Below are 16,489 nucleotides of genomic sequence, written 5' to 3'. Positions count from 1 at the left end.
TTTATTGTCTAAGCCTATATATCATTCACACACACAGTCGCGGTCTCCCAACAAGGGCAATACTCTTTAAACAAATTCGTGTCATATAACATCGTTTTCCTCAACCGTTGTGCATTAGTGTACACCCAGAATACACATTTAACAGCAGACTCCTTTTCATTCAACAAAAAACCCTATAAGAAACATTTCAACAAACCAATAGCTGCCTCACCAAGCCTCGTTCATTCTGGTCTCAATGTTGACGGCCTACAAAATTGCCCGCAGGCAGCAGCAGCAGCAGCTTCCATCATCCAAAATGATCTCTTGCCAACCCAGTCTCCCATGTCACCCCTCAAAAACATGCACATCATTTATATCCTCAAGAAAGTTTCTCAATTTCGGCTCTATTACAATGGGGATGCATGGGCACTTTCATTTAGAAACAGGCAACCGAACACATAATTGTAAAAGTCACGGCCCTTCGCATTCTCTCCTCCCTTGAATATAGCTTCCATGTCATATTTGCATGCTCTAGTACAGTCTGGGCAGTATGTCACCTACACCCGAAGGAAATATCGCACTATTAATTTCGAAAGACTCAGAAAATTCAACTTCAAAACCAAGACGACAGATTTAGCCCCTAAAAAAAAAATTCATAATGATGAGTGAAAAGAAATTGAGAATCTCTTAAATAATATGGTGCATAGCATAACTACATAACTAAATTTTGGAATTAACCACAAGCAACAACAGATCTATTCCCTACTTATGACAAGAAAAATGCTAAGCCACTCACTGAACAATCAAAACAAAGCAAAAGGTTGACCTTTTTTTTTTTTTTTTTCTCTCTCCTTCTAGTGTCTCCTTAAAAGATCTATCATGTTCACTTCGTTTCTTATTACATTTTATTGCATACAAACATACTAGCATTTGCAACAAGAAGAAAATAAATTTGAAGGTAGGTCATCATCAAGTTTTTCAAGAAGATATCAACATAGTTCTGAAAGAGAATCTCATTGCATGAAATCAATCTTTTAAGATAAAAGTGAATCTTGAGTCTCCAATAAAGTGCTACATCAGAGACTTTCAAATGAGCATTGGGCATTCAAAGAAGGTTTTTTTAAGTCAATTGAAATTTGAGAAATAAATTTACAGTTTTCTTAAAAAATCTTACAAAAAAAAAGCTTTATTTACACAAGAAGGCTTTGGCTAACAGAAAATCATCCCCAAGTTTTGTGGACTCTCGCTATGAAATCACTTAACCATAAAGTGCGTGGTTAGATGGCCTTAGATGTTCATCTACAAGCAATGCCTTCATAGATGGAGAGACTGCACCTTGCATTGCTTTGGATGGTGACTGCACTACCCTCAAAAGAAAATTCTCAATTTGGTCAAGCAAGGGAGGGAGTCCGTAGATAAAAGATGGTGGGAGAAGGAGCCTATTTTCCATCTTACACAAGCTGCTGTTAGAACTCTATGTGCATACATCATTATTAGTTGTCTGGATGCTGGAATCTTGCAGGAGATTAGTCACTGTGGCTCAAGGTTCTGAATCCAGTGAGGCTTAAAGAAGGTTTGGGGACTGAGGCAGGCAGATTCTTGACAGCGACAGTAGACCAAGGTTTGCTCGTATACCAAAATTCATGCAGGATGATAGAGTTTGCAGAAAATTGAAGAAGAGATTTTTTTTTTTTGGGGGTGGGGTGGGGGGCGGAGAAGGAGAATAAGTATAAAGGGAGAAGGGAGACTAAGAGAGACCAAGAAAGAAGGGGAGAGATTTCAGCATAGGAGAATCAATAATTTTATTCATCAATCAATCAAAAAGATATTTTTGTATTGCACTAATAAGCCATATATATGGGCTTGATAAACTCCTAAAACAACTAGAACTCTTTTAAAACTACTCTTATCTAATATAGTAATCTAATACCATTGATGTCTATTGTTTTTAAGCAGAATACAAGTGCAACTTTGGTGGTGAAATGGAGGCTTCCCAAATCTTGCTTACAAACTAGATCCTTCTGTGTTAGCTTGTGTTTTTGTTAGTTCCATTCTTTATGTAAAGGCCTGGTTTTATTACTTCTGTGCATTATTTATTTTCTTTTGGATAATATATTCTTACTTACTTGGAAAAGAAGTTTCTATCACACAGCCCATTAAAAGCCAAGCCCTAATAAAACTACATTTAGATAAAATAAAAACGGGATAACTACATAAACATATTTGAGGTTTGCCGTAATATGCAGTTTTATTAAACTTCTTATTAACCTTACAATTTCATACTTGAATTGTTTTTAACCCAACAGAAACATATCCAAGGTCTAAATCTTCATAGAGATAAATTTTCTAAAAATAATCAATACACTTTAAAGGTAGATAAAAGTAATCGTGAAGTTGTAAGTGGGATTTTAGGTATCTAAACCGTCCCTCATAGTTGACTTTTAGATACTTAAAACCCTTTAAATGATTTTTTTTGGCCTTGCAACTTTTATTAACCTTTGGGAAGTTTACCTACTATTCTTGTGAAATTTTTCTTTATAAAAATTTAGACCTTTAAGTAGGTTTAAGTTTGGTTAAAAAAAGTTCAGGCATGGTTCTTAACAGAAAGTTTAATGAAAAGTGTATATTATAATAAACCTTAGGTATATTTCTGTAATTATCCCAATAAAAACCTCATAATAACATAAAACTAGTACCTTTATTTATTTTGATTCCTATTACCGCCTGACCTGGATTCCTCAACTTATCAAAGGTGAGAATGAAACCAAGAGAAACTAAGCAAGAGAAGAGGAGCACATTGCTAGAACAAAGCCTCTTCCAAGGGAAAGCCTCTTTACCTTTGTCGCAAATAGCCTCATCAATAAAGCAAATGGAAAAGGCCTCCATCAGCCGATGGCTGCCACACCCATCAGTCCTAGACTAATTGTGCAACAAGTCAAAAAAAACTGTGAAAGAGTCCAATTCCCAATTTATCCTCTCCCTCTCTCACTCTAGAATGATCTCTTCCTGTATGGTTTGATCTCCTTTGTTTTCTTTTTCCTTATCCTTTGTACAGGATCGATCCCATATTTCCAATTCTTCACTTCATAATGGGTACTAACAGATATGCACAACACAAATAAACCAACACGATAGTTTTAACATATCAAGACAAGACACTTCAAAACACAACAACGATCAAAAGATAATATATGTTTGTTTGCCTATGATACGTAATGTAGCCACATATATTCATATATGTATATATGTATATTTGTATGTATGCATGCATATATGTGTATAGACATTTCTGAGTTAGTTGGTTGTATATATATGTATTTTTATATGCATATAGAATATATATGTTTGCATAACTGTAAATGTGCATGTGTGTGATTCCTTATATATATAGGCGGAAGATCTTGTCAAAATCCATCAATGATAAATCATGAACTGATTAGTGGAAACTACAGAATTTATTGCTATCACATGGTCCATGAGTTGGTGAGAAGCGGACCCCCATCAATGACATCCACAGTAAGGCCATTGCCTCAAAAGTTTCCCAGCTGATTCTACCATAGAAGAAAACCATAGACAAAAACTTTCCAAGAACAAAGCAATTCGTCTCAAACTCTCACTCAAGGAGTCTTGTTGGAGTCCCAATTTACACAAGGAATGGCTACGAACACCTAACTATAGAAGAACCAGGAATTAAGAGCTTTTCCTGTTTTACAACTGTTTGGTCTTAAGTAGTTTTAAGAAAGAGTGGCTGCTCTTCGACCTTGACTTAGTTATTGATACTGTATTGTACTGGCTGGTATGTACTGTACTGTTAAGAAAAACGATATTAAATAACACCTGTATCATTCCAGTCCAAATATTGGTCAATAGCCGCCATACTGGCCCGTATTGGCTGTAATTTACGGATACCAGGGTACTGACAAGCACCTGCCCCCCAAAAAGTAATAGAACATATATTAATTATAAAATTGAAAAATAATTTCTTTTGAAGTTGATTTAAAAGTATTATTATATTATATTAAATCTTTTGTTTAAGCATTGCTTGGGACAATAGTAATGATTTTATATACTTCTATAATATGATTTTATATAAAAATTTGTTATAAATTTATAATTGTGCATATATGTTTATAATATATATTATTAATCTATCTGAAACCATACCTGGTATTGTACATACCAATGACAAATTTGACACCTTGTTAAGTACGGTATTGACAACAATGACCTTTACTACCGTTCCTGAAGCACATCACTAACACCTTCCATTTATTGAGCAACAATATATGGTCAGTTCGTGAACCCTGGATGCCAAAGATATCTGTGAGAAGACATTTCCTATAAGGTGGAGTGGAACTATGGATTTTCCTTCCTTTTGATGCATTTCTTTCAAATGGTTGCAAGGAGATGTGTATGAAGCTGGTTGCAAAGGCCAACTTGATTCTCCCTTGGGACCCCAGATGAAGGAACTCTAGAATAGCCACAGATCCCAACTACTGTCCATGAACGAGCATACTAGATCTGACTAATCCGACCCCCCTCTATGTCCTTGGACGCCCATCTCTGTCAAAATAGTCTTTCAGTGGCATGTTTAGGCCTTTTTCCCTATGAGTTTAAGTGAGCCATTGGTTTAGGTACAAAATACCATCATCACCACCTATGCAATGACCCAACTCAAAACAGCAACTACTCCATTTCAAGAGCAAAGCTGAACAAACTGAGCTATATTTCCCCTAGCCAAGTTACAGCAAGCACGAAGAAGTCAGATGCTTCTTCCATTTTGCTGTCCCAATTGGTTTTCAGGTCCATTAACTTCCAAACCAAAGTTATAAGAAGCATAAAAGGAAATGTTATAGTAACATACCTCTAATAACTTTGGCTGGAAACGGGAATCAAGCATTATATCCACACCATACATTGCCCTAGATTTTGGACTCTGCATTTCTGGATGCACTACTGCAGCTGCCTCAAAAACCAATCGTATCATCTTTTTGACTCTCTGATGGATATCCAACCATTTAACTGCAAACAATAATATGCAGTAGTGATCAATTCAAATGCTACCTATGTTTTGCTTGCATTTCACAAAGCGACAAGTCAAGCAGCATAAGCATAACATGTAAGCAATAATACCTTCATGTTCCTGTTCAAACTGCCTAACAAACTCTGGTGTGTTCATGTGATTCAACCTCCCCCTATAGTTCTGTAGGCCATTAAAGTGATTGTAAGGGTCAAACATCACTTGTACATTTTATTGAAACCAATCATCCCTTCAGAATGAGCAAGCGACAGGGTAGGGGTAAATCAGTTAGTTTCTACTTTATCTGGATTCCAACAGCATCCCTCACTACCCCTGGTGTTCCTCAGGAATTAACGCTTGCTCTATCCAATACTGGGGAGTCATGCAACTAGAAAAACACTTAGTTATTTACTCCTAAGGACTTACCATAACAGTGAAATGAGTCTCGTACTCAAAAAGACTGCGCTTGTCTAATGAATATGGATTGTTTGCCAACCTAACCTGAAGATAGAACAAAACAAAGTTTTAGTATGGTCCATAATGTGTAAGTTTTAGATGTATTTGAACCAATGTAAAACATTTATTTTCATCATTTTAAGGTCCTCTGTCCTCACAGACATGGTAATGCCCCAAAACTAAATTTACAGATATTTACCTACCCAGAAAACATCAGAAAGGAATATCTCCAAGGGGTCCATGCAGCGAACCAAAACAATGTAACGGAGATCAAATTTCTTTCCTTTGAACAAAGCTGGGGTTTCTATATACTTCTGGCATATTTTTGGACCAGTCTCCATGAGACGAACTATCGCAGATAAGTTACTAGTTACAGTTGTATCAATGGTTCGTGCCATATTCCATGGTTTCAAGATCCATAGATTGTCTAGTCCACCCCTTTTCCGTACATAATAGTCACCAATAAGATGAGTTAGTTCTGTTTCAAGATTGTATGTAGGCTGAAACCATGCTGGACATCCATGTGCCTGTTGGTAAAGAAACTCAATAAATAAGCAACCTTCTATATATATTCACCAATGTCAATGTTTAATTGAGGCACATTGATCATGTTATTGAAAATAATTGAGCTACCAAGACCTTCTGAATAGTTTCTGCCAAATGATGTTTCATTACAAGACACGCCTCAAAAGGGAATTGATTTATGTATTGTTCATCTGTCAGTCCAGCAGCTGCCTTTGTATCCTCATCCACCTGTGTACTTGTCCAAATTATATCTGCATCCCTGGGTTCTGTAGCTGCAATGAAAAAATCAAATAGAAACTGTAAGGGCATACATACAAACTGCAATCAGTATAAATAACCGACCAATCAGAGGTAAAATATAACCCAAACACACAATCAGAAGAACACAGTACAAAATAGACCAAGCTGAGCTAGATATGGTGTGAATGATCCAAAATAAAAAAGATAAATCCTACAAGTACACAGAATATCTCAAACAAGTTCAGAAAATACTGAGCATAGATATAATCAAAAAGAAATTTGAAAAAAGAAGTTGCTTGCATTAAATTGCCATTCACTCAACATACTAATTGCAAACTCAGGGCGTGTTAGAAGTTCTTCAACTTGAGGTATATCTGTGAAGACACGTAGAATGCTCCCTTGACTATGCAACAAACTACTGGTTCTAGATGGCTTGACAGGCTGGCAGACAAATCTTGTTGATTGCAATTTTTGCCTGTGTTTCTCATATTGCTGAAAAATTGAAATTAGTTCCAGAATGACTGCTGACAGAAAACAATTCTAATTCATAATTAAGCATGAGTTCAGACTAATAAAGAAAAGACTTACGTCAACAAAATAATTTTGTGGTGTATGGAACCAAGCAGTAAGTCTGGCCGAACGTTGCTTCTCCTCCCTGATACCAGGCAGAAAATCACGAGTGCACTCATCACCATTTTGAATTTTCTGGATTGGCCATAAAATAGAGAAGCTGAAAAAAGGGGTACTCAAAATTAATAATCACATGACAAAGGTGAATTGCTGAATTACATCCAAATAAAAAGTTGAATCTATATACAAGCACACAACATTTCTACATGCCCTTGCATTGGGCGTATGGTGATCAATGTACTAACAAATATATATTTCCAATTATTCATCAAACCTATACAGATCTAGACTAATGAAGCGGCTTAAAACAAGACAAAATCACAATGGCCAAATAGAGAACCTTACAGCTGATGCCAGTTTACCATCTGGCATGTAAAGAAAAGGAGACACTCTGAAATTTGGCTCATCACTATGCCGCAAAGCTGAACCTAGTTCATCCATCACATACCTAGAACCATAAAAACCAACTTTAGATGATTCAGTATAAGAATAGAAGAAACTAGTCAAAAGCTATAGAATTCATGCTCATTTAGCATTTGGAAAAACTAAAAGATTGCTTTTTCTAGTATTTATCAGAAAAACAGACATTGTTTCTTCTAAGCAAAAACTAGTTTGATCAACAGAGATTGTCCCTGCTAATTAGGATAAACAAAGAAAAATATCCATCAGTAATTCCCATTAAGCTGACTCTCCCACAAAACCAACTAGTCAATTTACATAGTTTAATAGACTGCTAGTGTGACCTGGCATTGTTTCATAACCTCTTTGTAATATTTCTAAGCCAAACAACCATATAAAAGACAAAATATTGTTATAACTTAGTATGCTACGTTCTGATGCAAAAGAAATCGATTTGTAGGGATATATACAATAAAGACTTAAAAGGAATTTTATTTCTAAATTTCCAGTACACTAAACTCCATTTCTTCCTCACTCCCATACCCCTTTTCTTTTTGTTTTCTTTTACAAGTAATTCACCCAACTAAGTTAGAAGTTCTATTAGTTCAGGAGACAAATATCGATTAAGCACATACAATAGCTAATTTGTTGTACACCAAATTCATCTTTCTCTTTTTCTTTTTTCCTTAAACTACACCCAACTCAATAAAGTGCCCAATGAGTCAGCTTTGGTAGCTAGATTCCTTCTTCCCACCCAGCTGTAACCCATGAAATTTTGTCCCAAAAATCAACCATGTTCCATTTTGCAACATCTCATGCCATTATAGAGGGACAGACAATATCCAAGCAAAGAGTATGGATTCTTACAACTAAAATTCTTGCAAGATATAACCACCTAAATTTTCAAGAGAAGTGTCCACCTCCAGTAAATGTGTTTCTTATTGGTTATGCAGCACCTAAAGGCAGCAACAACAAATGAAGAATGTCTCGCAAAGTGCAACTTATGACAATGAAAACAATTAAACAGTAGCTGCAACAGCTCAAATTTGCCACAAAGGCACCCTCTGAATCAATCATGCCCCCTAGATATAAGATACAAAGGATGCGCTTGAGATGACATAATTTTCTACTACTAAAAAATGACCGTTCACCAGAGATCTTTCTACTCAGACTACAACTTTAACTTCAATTATTCATAAACAACACAGAAATGAAGTTTGAATATGTACCATACAGAGGTTTCATCAATCTTTTCTTCATCTGCAAGTCTATAAGTCATCAAATATGACCACATTGCATTGATAACACGATCAACAAGAGGTTCACTGGCAGTCCATTCCGGGAGATGTGGTTGAAGCATTGAATCAATCACATGCTTTCCAGATTCTATGATTTTCAATGCATTGATACCATTCAACTGAGAAATATTAGGAAGAGATTCAAGAATTTCTATAGCACTTTCTCCAAGTGGGCCTGGAATATCTACCTGTGCCATAGCTTTTATCAGCAAATGTTCAGATGATATCTGGATGAAACAGAGCCAATTTTCAGAAAGATACCTCCAGGGCATTTAAGGAAGGAAATCCCTTTAGGAGCTCCAACAACTGGCCAACAGAGTTTTGTTCCAATGGATTTCCTCGAAGATTCAGATGTGACAAAGATGGTATTTCAGCATGAGAAAATGCCTAAATAAAAACCAGAGATTTCCAAATTAGCACTTTACTTGACAAAAAGGCAGAGACTAATTTACCAAAATGACGCAGCGTGTAGCGCGTGTGTGAAAAAACATACCAAAATAAACTCTTGAAAAAGCAAACTTCAATGGCCGAAGCTTGGCTTTCAAGAAGACGCAAAAACAAAACTATTTTGCTAAAAAAAACTCAAAAAGATTGCTGAAATTTGATTAAGAAAAACTTGATTACAAACTCTAGATCTTAGGCATATTTATAGTATTTGGCTAATTCAAATCCATCTAATATTTGGAAAACAAAATCCAACTAGAATCCTAATAGAAATAAATCATAAAAAAAAGTTAACTGGAATCCTAATAAAAATAAAACCCTAATCAAACATGAAGTAGAATCCTAAATCAAGTAAAAACATGAAGTAGAATCCTAAATCAAGTAGAATCATTAGAATCCTAAATCAAGTAGAAACATAAAGTAGAATCATAAATCAAGTAGAATTCTAAAACTTAAGAAGTATTAAAATATTGTTCTGGTGTTACTATTCCGGTGATACTGCTCCGGTTTGGTTGGGTCGGACTTGGGCCGGGTCTTGATTAGTGACCGCGTCACAAAAGGAACATCCAGTAACTAATTGACACCTACAGCTCTTTCGTTTTCTATTTACTTGAAAGGTGTAACATGTTTAAAAAAAAAAAAAAGTGCAATATGTAAAAGTAGCTAATAAAAGTCACAAGGAACCAACAAGCATCAAGCTCTGACCTTATTGATTAGATTGTGAATGGATCTATTTGAAAGGTCAAGCGAGGTCACTCTCTGCAATGGATAATCTGGCTGATGGAAAAAACCAGGATTGTCCTGGTCATAAATTCCTCCACAAAATCCCAAAGCCCACTCACTATAGTTGCTGGTGAAATGTGAGTTGAAAATTTCCAAACTTGGGCAACCTTGCAAAATGATATCTGCCATGTGGTCATCACTTGAAACGAAAAAACCATGTAATTTAGAAGGCACTCAATATAACTACAAAAGAAAATAGTAACAATATTCCACACACTAAGCAAACTTACGAGTTCTGTAGAATTGGATTGTTGTTCAGCCAAAGTGCCTTGAGGGACTTGAACTTAATAATTTCCTCTGTAACTGTTTCCACATTCTTGAGCCTGTTTCCGCACAGGCTAAGTGCAAGTAAATTCTAATGGGAACCATGTAAAAAGAAAATAAAACAAGGATTCAGATAAAAACAATATTAAAAGGTAGTGAATTAATAAACTGTGATTCTCTATGTACAAGAATGCATGCCGATAGTTAAATGCCAGTTCAACCACAGTTCAGTTAATTTGATTGATAGCTCATAAGGATCAGAATCCACATTATCACACATAAAGTAATTTATTTCATATATTAAGAATTGCATTCCCTTTTTTTGCCAAATTAATAAAAGCCAACCAGCCAAACTGGTTACATTCTGCCCACTTTATGTGGAACAAAGGGAAATTCAATAAAAGTATTTGACACTGCGCACACAGCACATGCACGTATGCCTCACCCATACCACTTTGATTCATGATCTCTGTGCATGCTAAAATCTCATTTGGAAATCCTTACAACAACATATCAAGCCTTCATCCCACCATGGGGTCAGCTATATGAAGGCTGGCTCTCTAGTCATTGCTATCTATGGACTTGACAGTAGGAAATCCTTAACAGTCGTTTTTTCACTAAAAAAAGTTCCAGCAAACTGGCCATAGAAAAGCATAGTTCATAAAATAAAGCACTCACCATGAATGCTATCAATAGGAAATCCATTCTTCCACTTTTACAAGAAACAGATAGAACTATTAGTTGAACAGGATGACTTACAGGAAATTTACTAGGCAAGTAAAGAGAAAACAGCATTGCATCATTAATGTCAAGATCCTCAAGCTCCAACCACCTAACAGACTCATCTCCTTTCTCTTTTGCTTTACAAATTTCACTCTCCACAATTTCCACGGCATTCAATTTGGCACTGTTCTCATCTGAGGCTCCACCAGAATGCTCCACCTCTCCAGCATCCGAGATCAAATCAATATTGACACACATCAAAGAAGCCATCCTTTCAGCCAACCCTGGAACTTCCTCCAACTAAAAAAAACACTCAAAATAAATACACAAACATGTATAGAAAAAGAAGATCATATTAGCACCAAGGAAGCAAGACACTTCATTTTGAGTTTGTAACCATGCCCAACACATAACAAACACGGATTCTTATTGAATAATCTTGGATGTATATCCTAAACTAGTGGGATAAAGGCTGAATATGTTGTTGTTATTGTTGTATATCCTAAACCTTTTTACTAAGGATGAATAACACAGCAACAAACAACATATCAAGCCTTTATCCTACTATGTGGGGTTGGCTACATGAATTCTAGCTCGCCAACAATTTCTATCCATGGTCGTATCTTCTATAAGGCCATTATAACTCATATTATACCTAGGTGTCTCACACCAAGTTTTTTTTGTCTTCCTCTACCTATTTTATTAGATATTTGTTCCATTCCATCCACTCTTCTCATAGGAATCGCTATTATTCTTCTCCTCACAAGAATCTCTTTTATTAGAAACATGTTTTACACGTCTTATCTTTAATAAGAACCACTCCAACCTATAAAGATGAAAACCACAATCAAGTCTAATTATAGCTCTATTATAAAGATGGACCTCTCTGACCTATAAAAATATTATTTGATCTTTTCCTCATATGTCAAATAGTGTTTATATTATAATTATTACGGATATAATAGTATTTTATGTTTGATTGGAGGTATTTTCTTAATAATTGAATATTATTATATAAAAAATAATATTATCTTTGCATTGGATTTATGGTACATCTTCAGTATTTTAATGCTTTTTAGTTATTATGTTCATGCATGCTCCTGAAAGATATATACATATTATTCTTTGTCATATTTGTATGCTTACTTTGTCTAGATTGTGTTATCCTGTATCCATTTTCATACCCCAATGTGTAGAGGTGCTTCTTATATTAGCATGATCAGCCAAATTAAATGAAAAGCTGAAATCTTTTAACACACACACACCCCAAAAAAAAAAAAAAATCGAAATCAAGTTTGAATGTGATTTTTTAAGCAAAACCTGTCCGTACAGATTGGTTTTTTCCTATATATAGTGGATAAATTCAAAGAATGGAACCAGTGCCCATGAATTCATTGAACACCCTTGGTTTTAGAATCCACTGTAATGGAGAAAAGGGTACGGATTGTTTTTGGTAAAATAGTCTAAATATGTTATAACCAGATTACAGTTACCAATAACCACATTGAATATCACATAGCATTATACAGCAGACTATGTTTACCACTGTATCCCTTCTTAATAGGACAATCTAGCAACATATGGCCCACAGTTTGGTACTTAAAATATTTCTGCAATAACAAATAGAAACTTAAATAATCTTATTAGATATCTATAATAATTCTGTAATAAGTCCTTTATTAAATCATAATAAATATTTGGTAGAAGTTTAAATAAAAATAATATAAAAATTAGCAGATCAAAACATCCACAAGAGTTCTTTTTTAAGTTTTTGTTGAGTCTTTCTGGAGCTTGTTTTTTGGTATTCGAAAGGCCTATCTGCCCTCTCACGTTTCCTCAAAAACGTTTTTATTTTTTATTTTTTTTTTTGGGGGGGGGGGGGGGGTAAGTTTCCTCAAAACCGTTACGGATCAACAAAGTTTATACTTTGTACAATTGTACCCCTCCAAAAATGCACTTCCGCGAAGCACGATTCCCCTGCTCATATTTGGGTTTCCTAACTCCTAATAACTATGATTTCAATTGCTTCATTTTCTTTTTTCTATCCTATTCCTGTTCCTTCTCATTTCCCTCCACAAATGCAAGTTGAAAATCGAATCACCTAGCATTCCTACACCCCTAAAATAACAAAAGTACTCGAATTTTCACTAGTCAGTTAAACTAATTGGTTATCCCTGCTTAAATTTTCCCATACTTTCCTGGGGAACAAACACCCGAGCAAGTAAGAAGAAGAAAAATACAATATACTGACCTGTTTCTGAGCATCGGAGAGTCTAAAGGTCCAGGCGTGATCAGCCAGGAAGAGGTCCGACTCCTTCTCCATGAAGTCGGAGGTGAGTACGAGGCGCCTCTGCCGGCCGTCCTCGCAAGGCTCGACCTGGAAGAAGTTGCCGCCGTCGAATGTGTCAGTAGAAAGCTTGTCGAACAGTCGGCGGTGCAGCGCCAGAGGCACTCCCGAGGCCGCAAGCAAGAGTTCGTGCACATTCACAAAGTCTTCGAAGGTTTGTATTCTGCCGCCGGCCATCGCGGGGGCGGTTGAGGGCAGTGGCGGTGAGGGTGGCTTAGGCGGTGGCGGACACGGCAAAGTAGCGAGAACTAGAGAAGGGTTTCCACTTTCCAGTGACACGTCGGATATATATATACTTAAATTGTTATTAAAAATCGACAAACACACGTCGTCCTAACTAAAAATAAATTTTTTTAACAAATATTATTTTCACTTTTATTTTTTAAATTTTAAATAATTGACACCATAAGCCTCAATTTTCAATAACCAAATATTGGTAGTTATTTGATAAAAAAAAAAAAGGTAACTTCTTGACACACTAAAGATTTATTTGGTACCAATTTTTTACTTGCCTTGTGTTATTGAAGGTTTGTATAAAAATTTACAAGTTTAGTTACGAAATTATATCAACGATTCTTTATCTTATTATACCGATGTAATTATATATATATAATAAAATTATTAATAATAGATTATCAAAAATCTGAACTTTTAGGTTAGTTTTAAATTTAAATTTAAATTTAAATTTTATTTTTTTAATAGTCAAACCAAAATACTTTGGACCATGCTATTTTGTTGGAGAGGTTTACGATAAAAATATGTCAAAATAACAAAAACGCACATCACACTCATGTTTTTTGTAATTTCTTCTCCTTCTCTTCCATGGTTGTCACCTCTCTCATCTCACTCCCTTCCCGTGGCCGTCATTATCTTATTTCATTACCTTATTTCATCACCGTCGTCACCTCGCCCTATCTCATTTCTAGCCCATTGACCACCACTGCAGATGCAATGGTGAGAAGGCACAAGGCAAAGAGGCAAGGCGACAGCAGCCATGGGAAAATGAAGAAATGAGAGAGCCAACAGCCAAGAAAATAAAAAAGTAAGCAATTGTAAATGGTATTTTTATCATTTTAGAATCTCTTGATAACCTTCTCGCTAAGCCTCTCACGCAAAGTAGTAATTTACAAATATATTTTAGTTCCAATGGTACGGCGGCATCGTTATAATTTACTAAATTTCACCACTAAATACTCACATGGCGCACATAAATTGTTGACATGGACGATAAAGTGACAATTAATTGTCGCGGCAACATTTAATTGTAAAATCTTTAACATTATTCTACTGTTAAAACTAAAAGTTTAAGTTTGGCATGACTATAGAAAAAATTAAAGTGATTATCAGTACCCCTAAGGAGTTGGGCGTTGGGCTGGGCTATAATTATTTATCTATTCATTGGCTTTTGAGTTTCAATTTATGAGCATCATGCATGAAGTAACATATTAACTATATTCATTGTAATTATATTGGGGAGCACTAAATCTCCATAAATCTTTACCTATCGCTTAGCCCTTTAAGTTTTAATTATTGTTAGTAAGTAGTATTAACATATTTTAGATTTGGGTAATCTTAACGTAACAAATGTATCTTATTTTCAAATATATTACATGTTATTTTTTATCATTATTACACCTTATTTTATGTCTTGAATATTTCATGAGCTTAGTTAAATAATTTACAAAAAATAAATTTGAACTCTACAAAATTCTAAGTAAATAAATTAGAACTTTATGAGTTTAGTTAGAGTACTAGAATTATTTATGACATTATTTTAATTATTTAATAAAATAGTATTAAGTCAATATTTTTACTTTTTTAAAAATATATCAGGAAAGTAAAAGATAAATTTGTAACAAATTTGCAAACTCTAGTTTTAAAGCACATCTTCTTCATCTTTATTTATTTATTTTATTTTTTTGCACATTTTCTGTATTAATGAAACATGTTTCTTAATACAGTGTTATAAAATTCTATTAATAAAGTATTTTTAAAAAATTATGTATCTTTAAATAATAATTAAATTTTTAAATAATTTTACCGGTACATCAAAATATAAGAAATGATACTTAATAAATATTATTATTTTTTTTTTTTTTGGATGTACATATAATCGCCACCTCTCTCAGTCATATTAATTTCCACCAGCTCCACCCTTCTCCTGCCGGCCCTACACTGTCGGAGCCAACGATTGACCTTTGGAAACCGCCTCACCCTCCGCCACGCCCGGCGGAGACAGGAAGTTTACCGTGGTGGGAAGTTGGGTACCGAGCGGTGGTTCTGGTGGCGGGGCGCAGTCCAATTGCAGGCGGGTTTACATTGGGCGAAGTAGACAGGGTGAGGCGGCCGTGGGAGACAAACGTGAATGCGGACCGACCATATCTATTGGGCTCGACCCCACCGATCCGCAAGCAATTGTTGAAAAATCGAGATCTTCTCTTCATGTCACAGACTGCCGATCGCTATCGCGAACCGGAAAAAATCTGGCTACGTTGCGGCTTCTGACTAAGGGCCTGTTTGGGTAGGTGGTTTGACTGGTTATAAGTTAGTCTTGTAATTTTTAAGCTAGCCAACTTATTTGTTGTAAGTGTTTGATTTGGACAAAGAGCATTTAAACTATATACCTTAAATGCTCATACTTGCAAAACACTGCTACCAAATAAGCTACGTACATCGAGTAAATGACCATTTTACCCTCAATTTTTTAAACAATTTTTAGCCATTATCCTTATTCTTCAACACTCTGTCTCTTGCCCACCCTTGTCGCTCCCATCTTCCGTCCATCACCCCATCGGTCGCTGTCTATTGTCGTCCCTCACCCCTATCTCTTTTGTTGCTGTCCATCTCTTTTGTCGTTGTGTTGGAATATATATATATATAATAACAATATTAATATATATATTATATTAATATATTTTTTAATTAATTTTAACATATATATAGATATATATAACAATAATTTATAATTAATTTTATTAAAATTGAGTATTTGATGTATTTTTTATATTATTTAATAACATATATATTTTCTTCTTTTTATGACATTCTGATTAGGAGTGGGCAAAAAAATTGATAAATTGTGAAAATTGTCAGCACCGAACCGCATCGTGCGATTTTTAGGAGGGAGTAGTTCAACACAATTTAAGAAATTTTCAAATTATGCAGTTTGCTGATTTTTCGATTCGGTTAAAATTGAATCGGTCAAGTAATGTATTAATAAAAAAAATTAAAAATATATAAAAGCCTAACATGTGAACACTACCTGTAAATACTCAAGGATTGTAACTTAATGGTCATAAAATGTTTTTAATTTCAAAACATGTTAACCAATTTCTACTAGTGTTAATAAGTAATTCCAAAGCATCCTCCTTTGCACGCAAC

At 35.0% G+C, this 16,489-nt stretch overlaps 1 protein-coding gene across 1 annotated transcript; it reads right to left on the bottom strand.

Moving 5' to 3' along the window:
- Window positions 1-9: 9 nt before the first annotated feature.
- On the bottom strand, window positions 10-13,359 carry LOC127794380 (uncharacterized). The gene is made up of 15 exons (XM_052325407.1): window positions 13,013-13,359; window positions 10,798-11,061; window positions 10,005-10,129; window positions 9,697-9,913; window positions 8,809-8,934; window positions 8,479-8,735; window positions 7,191-7,298; window positions 6,809-6,950; window positions 6,547-6,712; window positions 6,095-6,252; window positions 5,659-5,982; window positions 5,426-5,500; window positions 5,113-5,182; window positions 4,844-5,001; window positions 10-536 (listed from the first exon to the last, which is right to left on the bottom strand). Exons 1-15 carry the CDS (start codon window positions 13,283-13,285, stop codon window positions 387-389), a joined length of 2,613 nt encoding a protein of 870 aa, XP_052181367.1. The 5' UTR covers window positions 13,286-13,359; the 3' UTR covers window positions 10-386.
- Window positions 13,360-16,489: the final 3,130 nt, after the last annotated feature.

Source organism: Diospyros lotus, chromosome 2 (assembly GCF_014633365.1).
Source record: "Diospyros lotus cultivar Yz01 chromosome 2, ASM1463336v1, whole genome shotgun sequence".
In the NCBI taxonomy this organism is placed as follows: Eukaryota; Viridiplantae; Streptophyta; class Magnoliopsida; order Ericales; family Ebenaceae; genus Diospyros; species Diospyros lotus.
This window is presented reverse-complemented; position numbering and strand designations above follow the sequence as displayed.

Excerpts from the sequence above, each read along its gene's own strand:
- LOC127794380 (XM_052325407.1), bottom strand. The coding sequence starts at position 13,285 with ATGGCCGGCGGCAGAATACAAACCTTCGAAGACTTTGTGAATGTGCAC. Across the intron at positions 9,914-10,004 it reads AATCCAATTCTACAGAACTC|TGATGACCACATGGCAGATA; the intron begins GTAAGTTTGCTT and ends TTTCGTTTCAAG. Across the intron at positions 8,935-9,696 it reads TTCACAATCTAATCAATAAG|GCATTTTCTCATGCTGAAAT; the intron begins GTCAGAGCTTGA and ends GTTTTTATTTAG.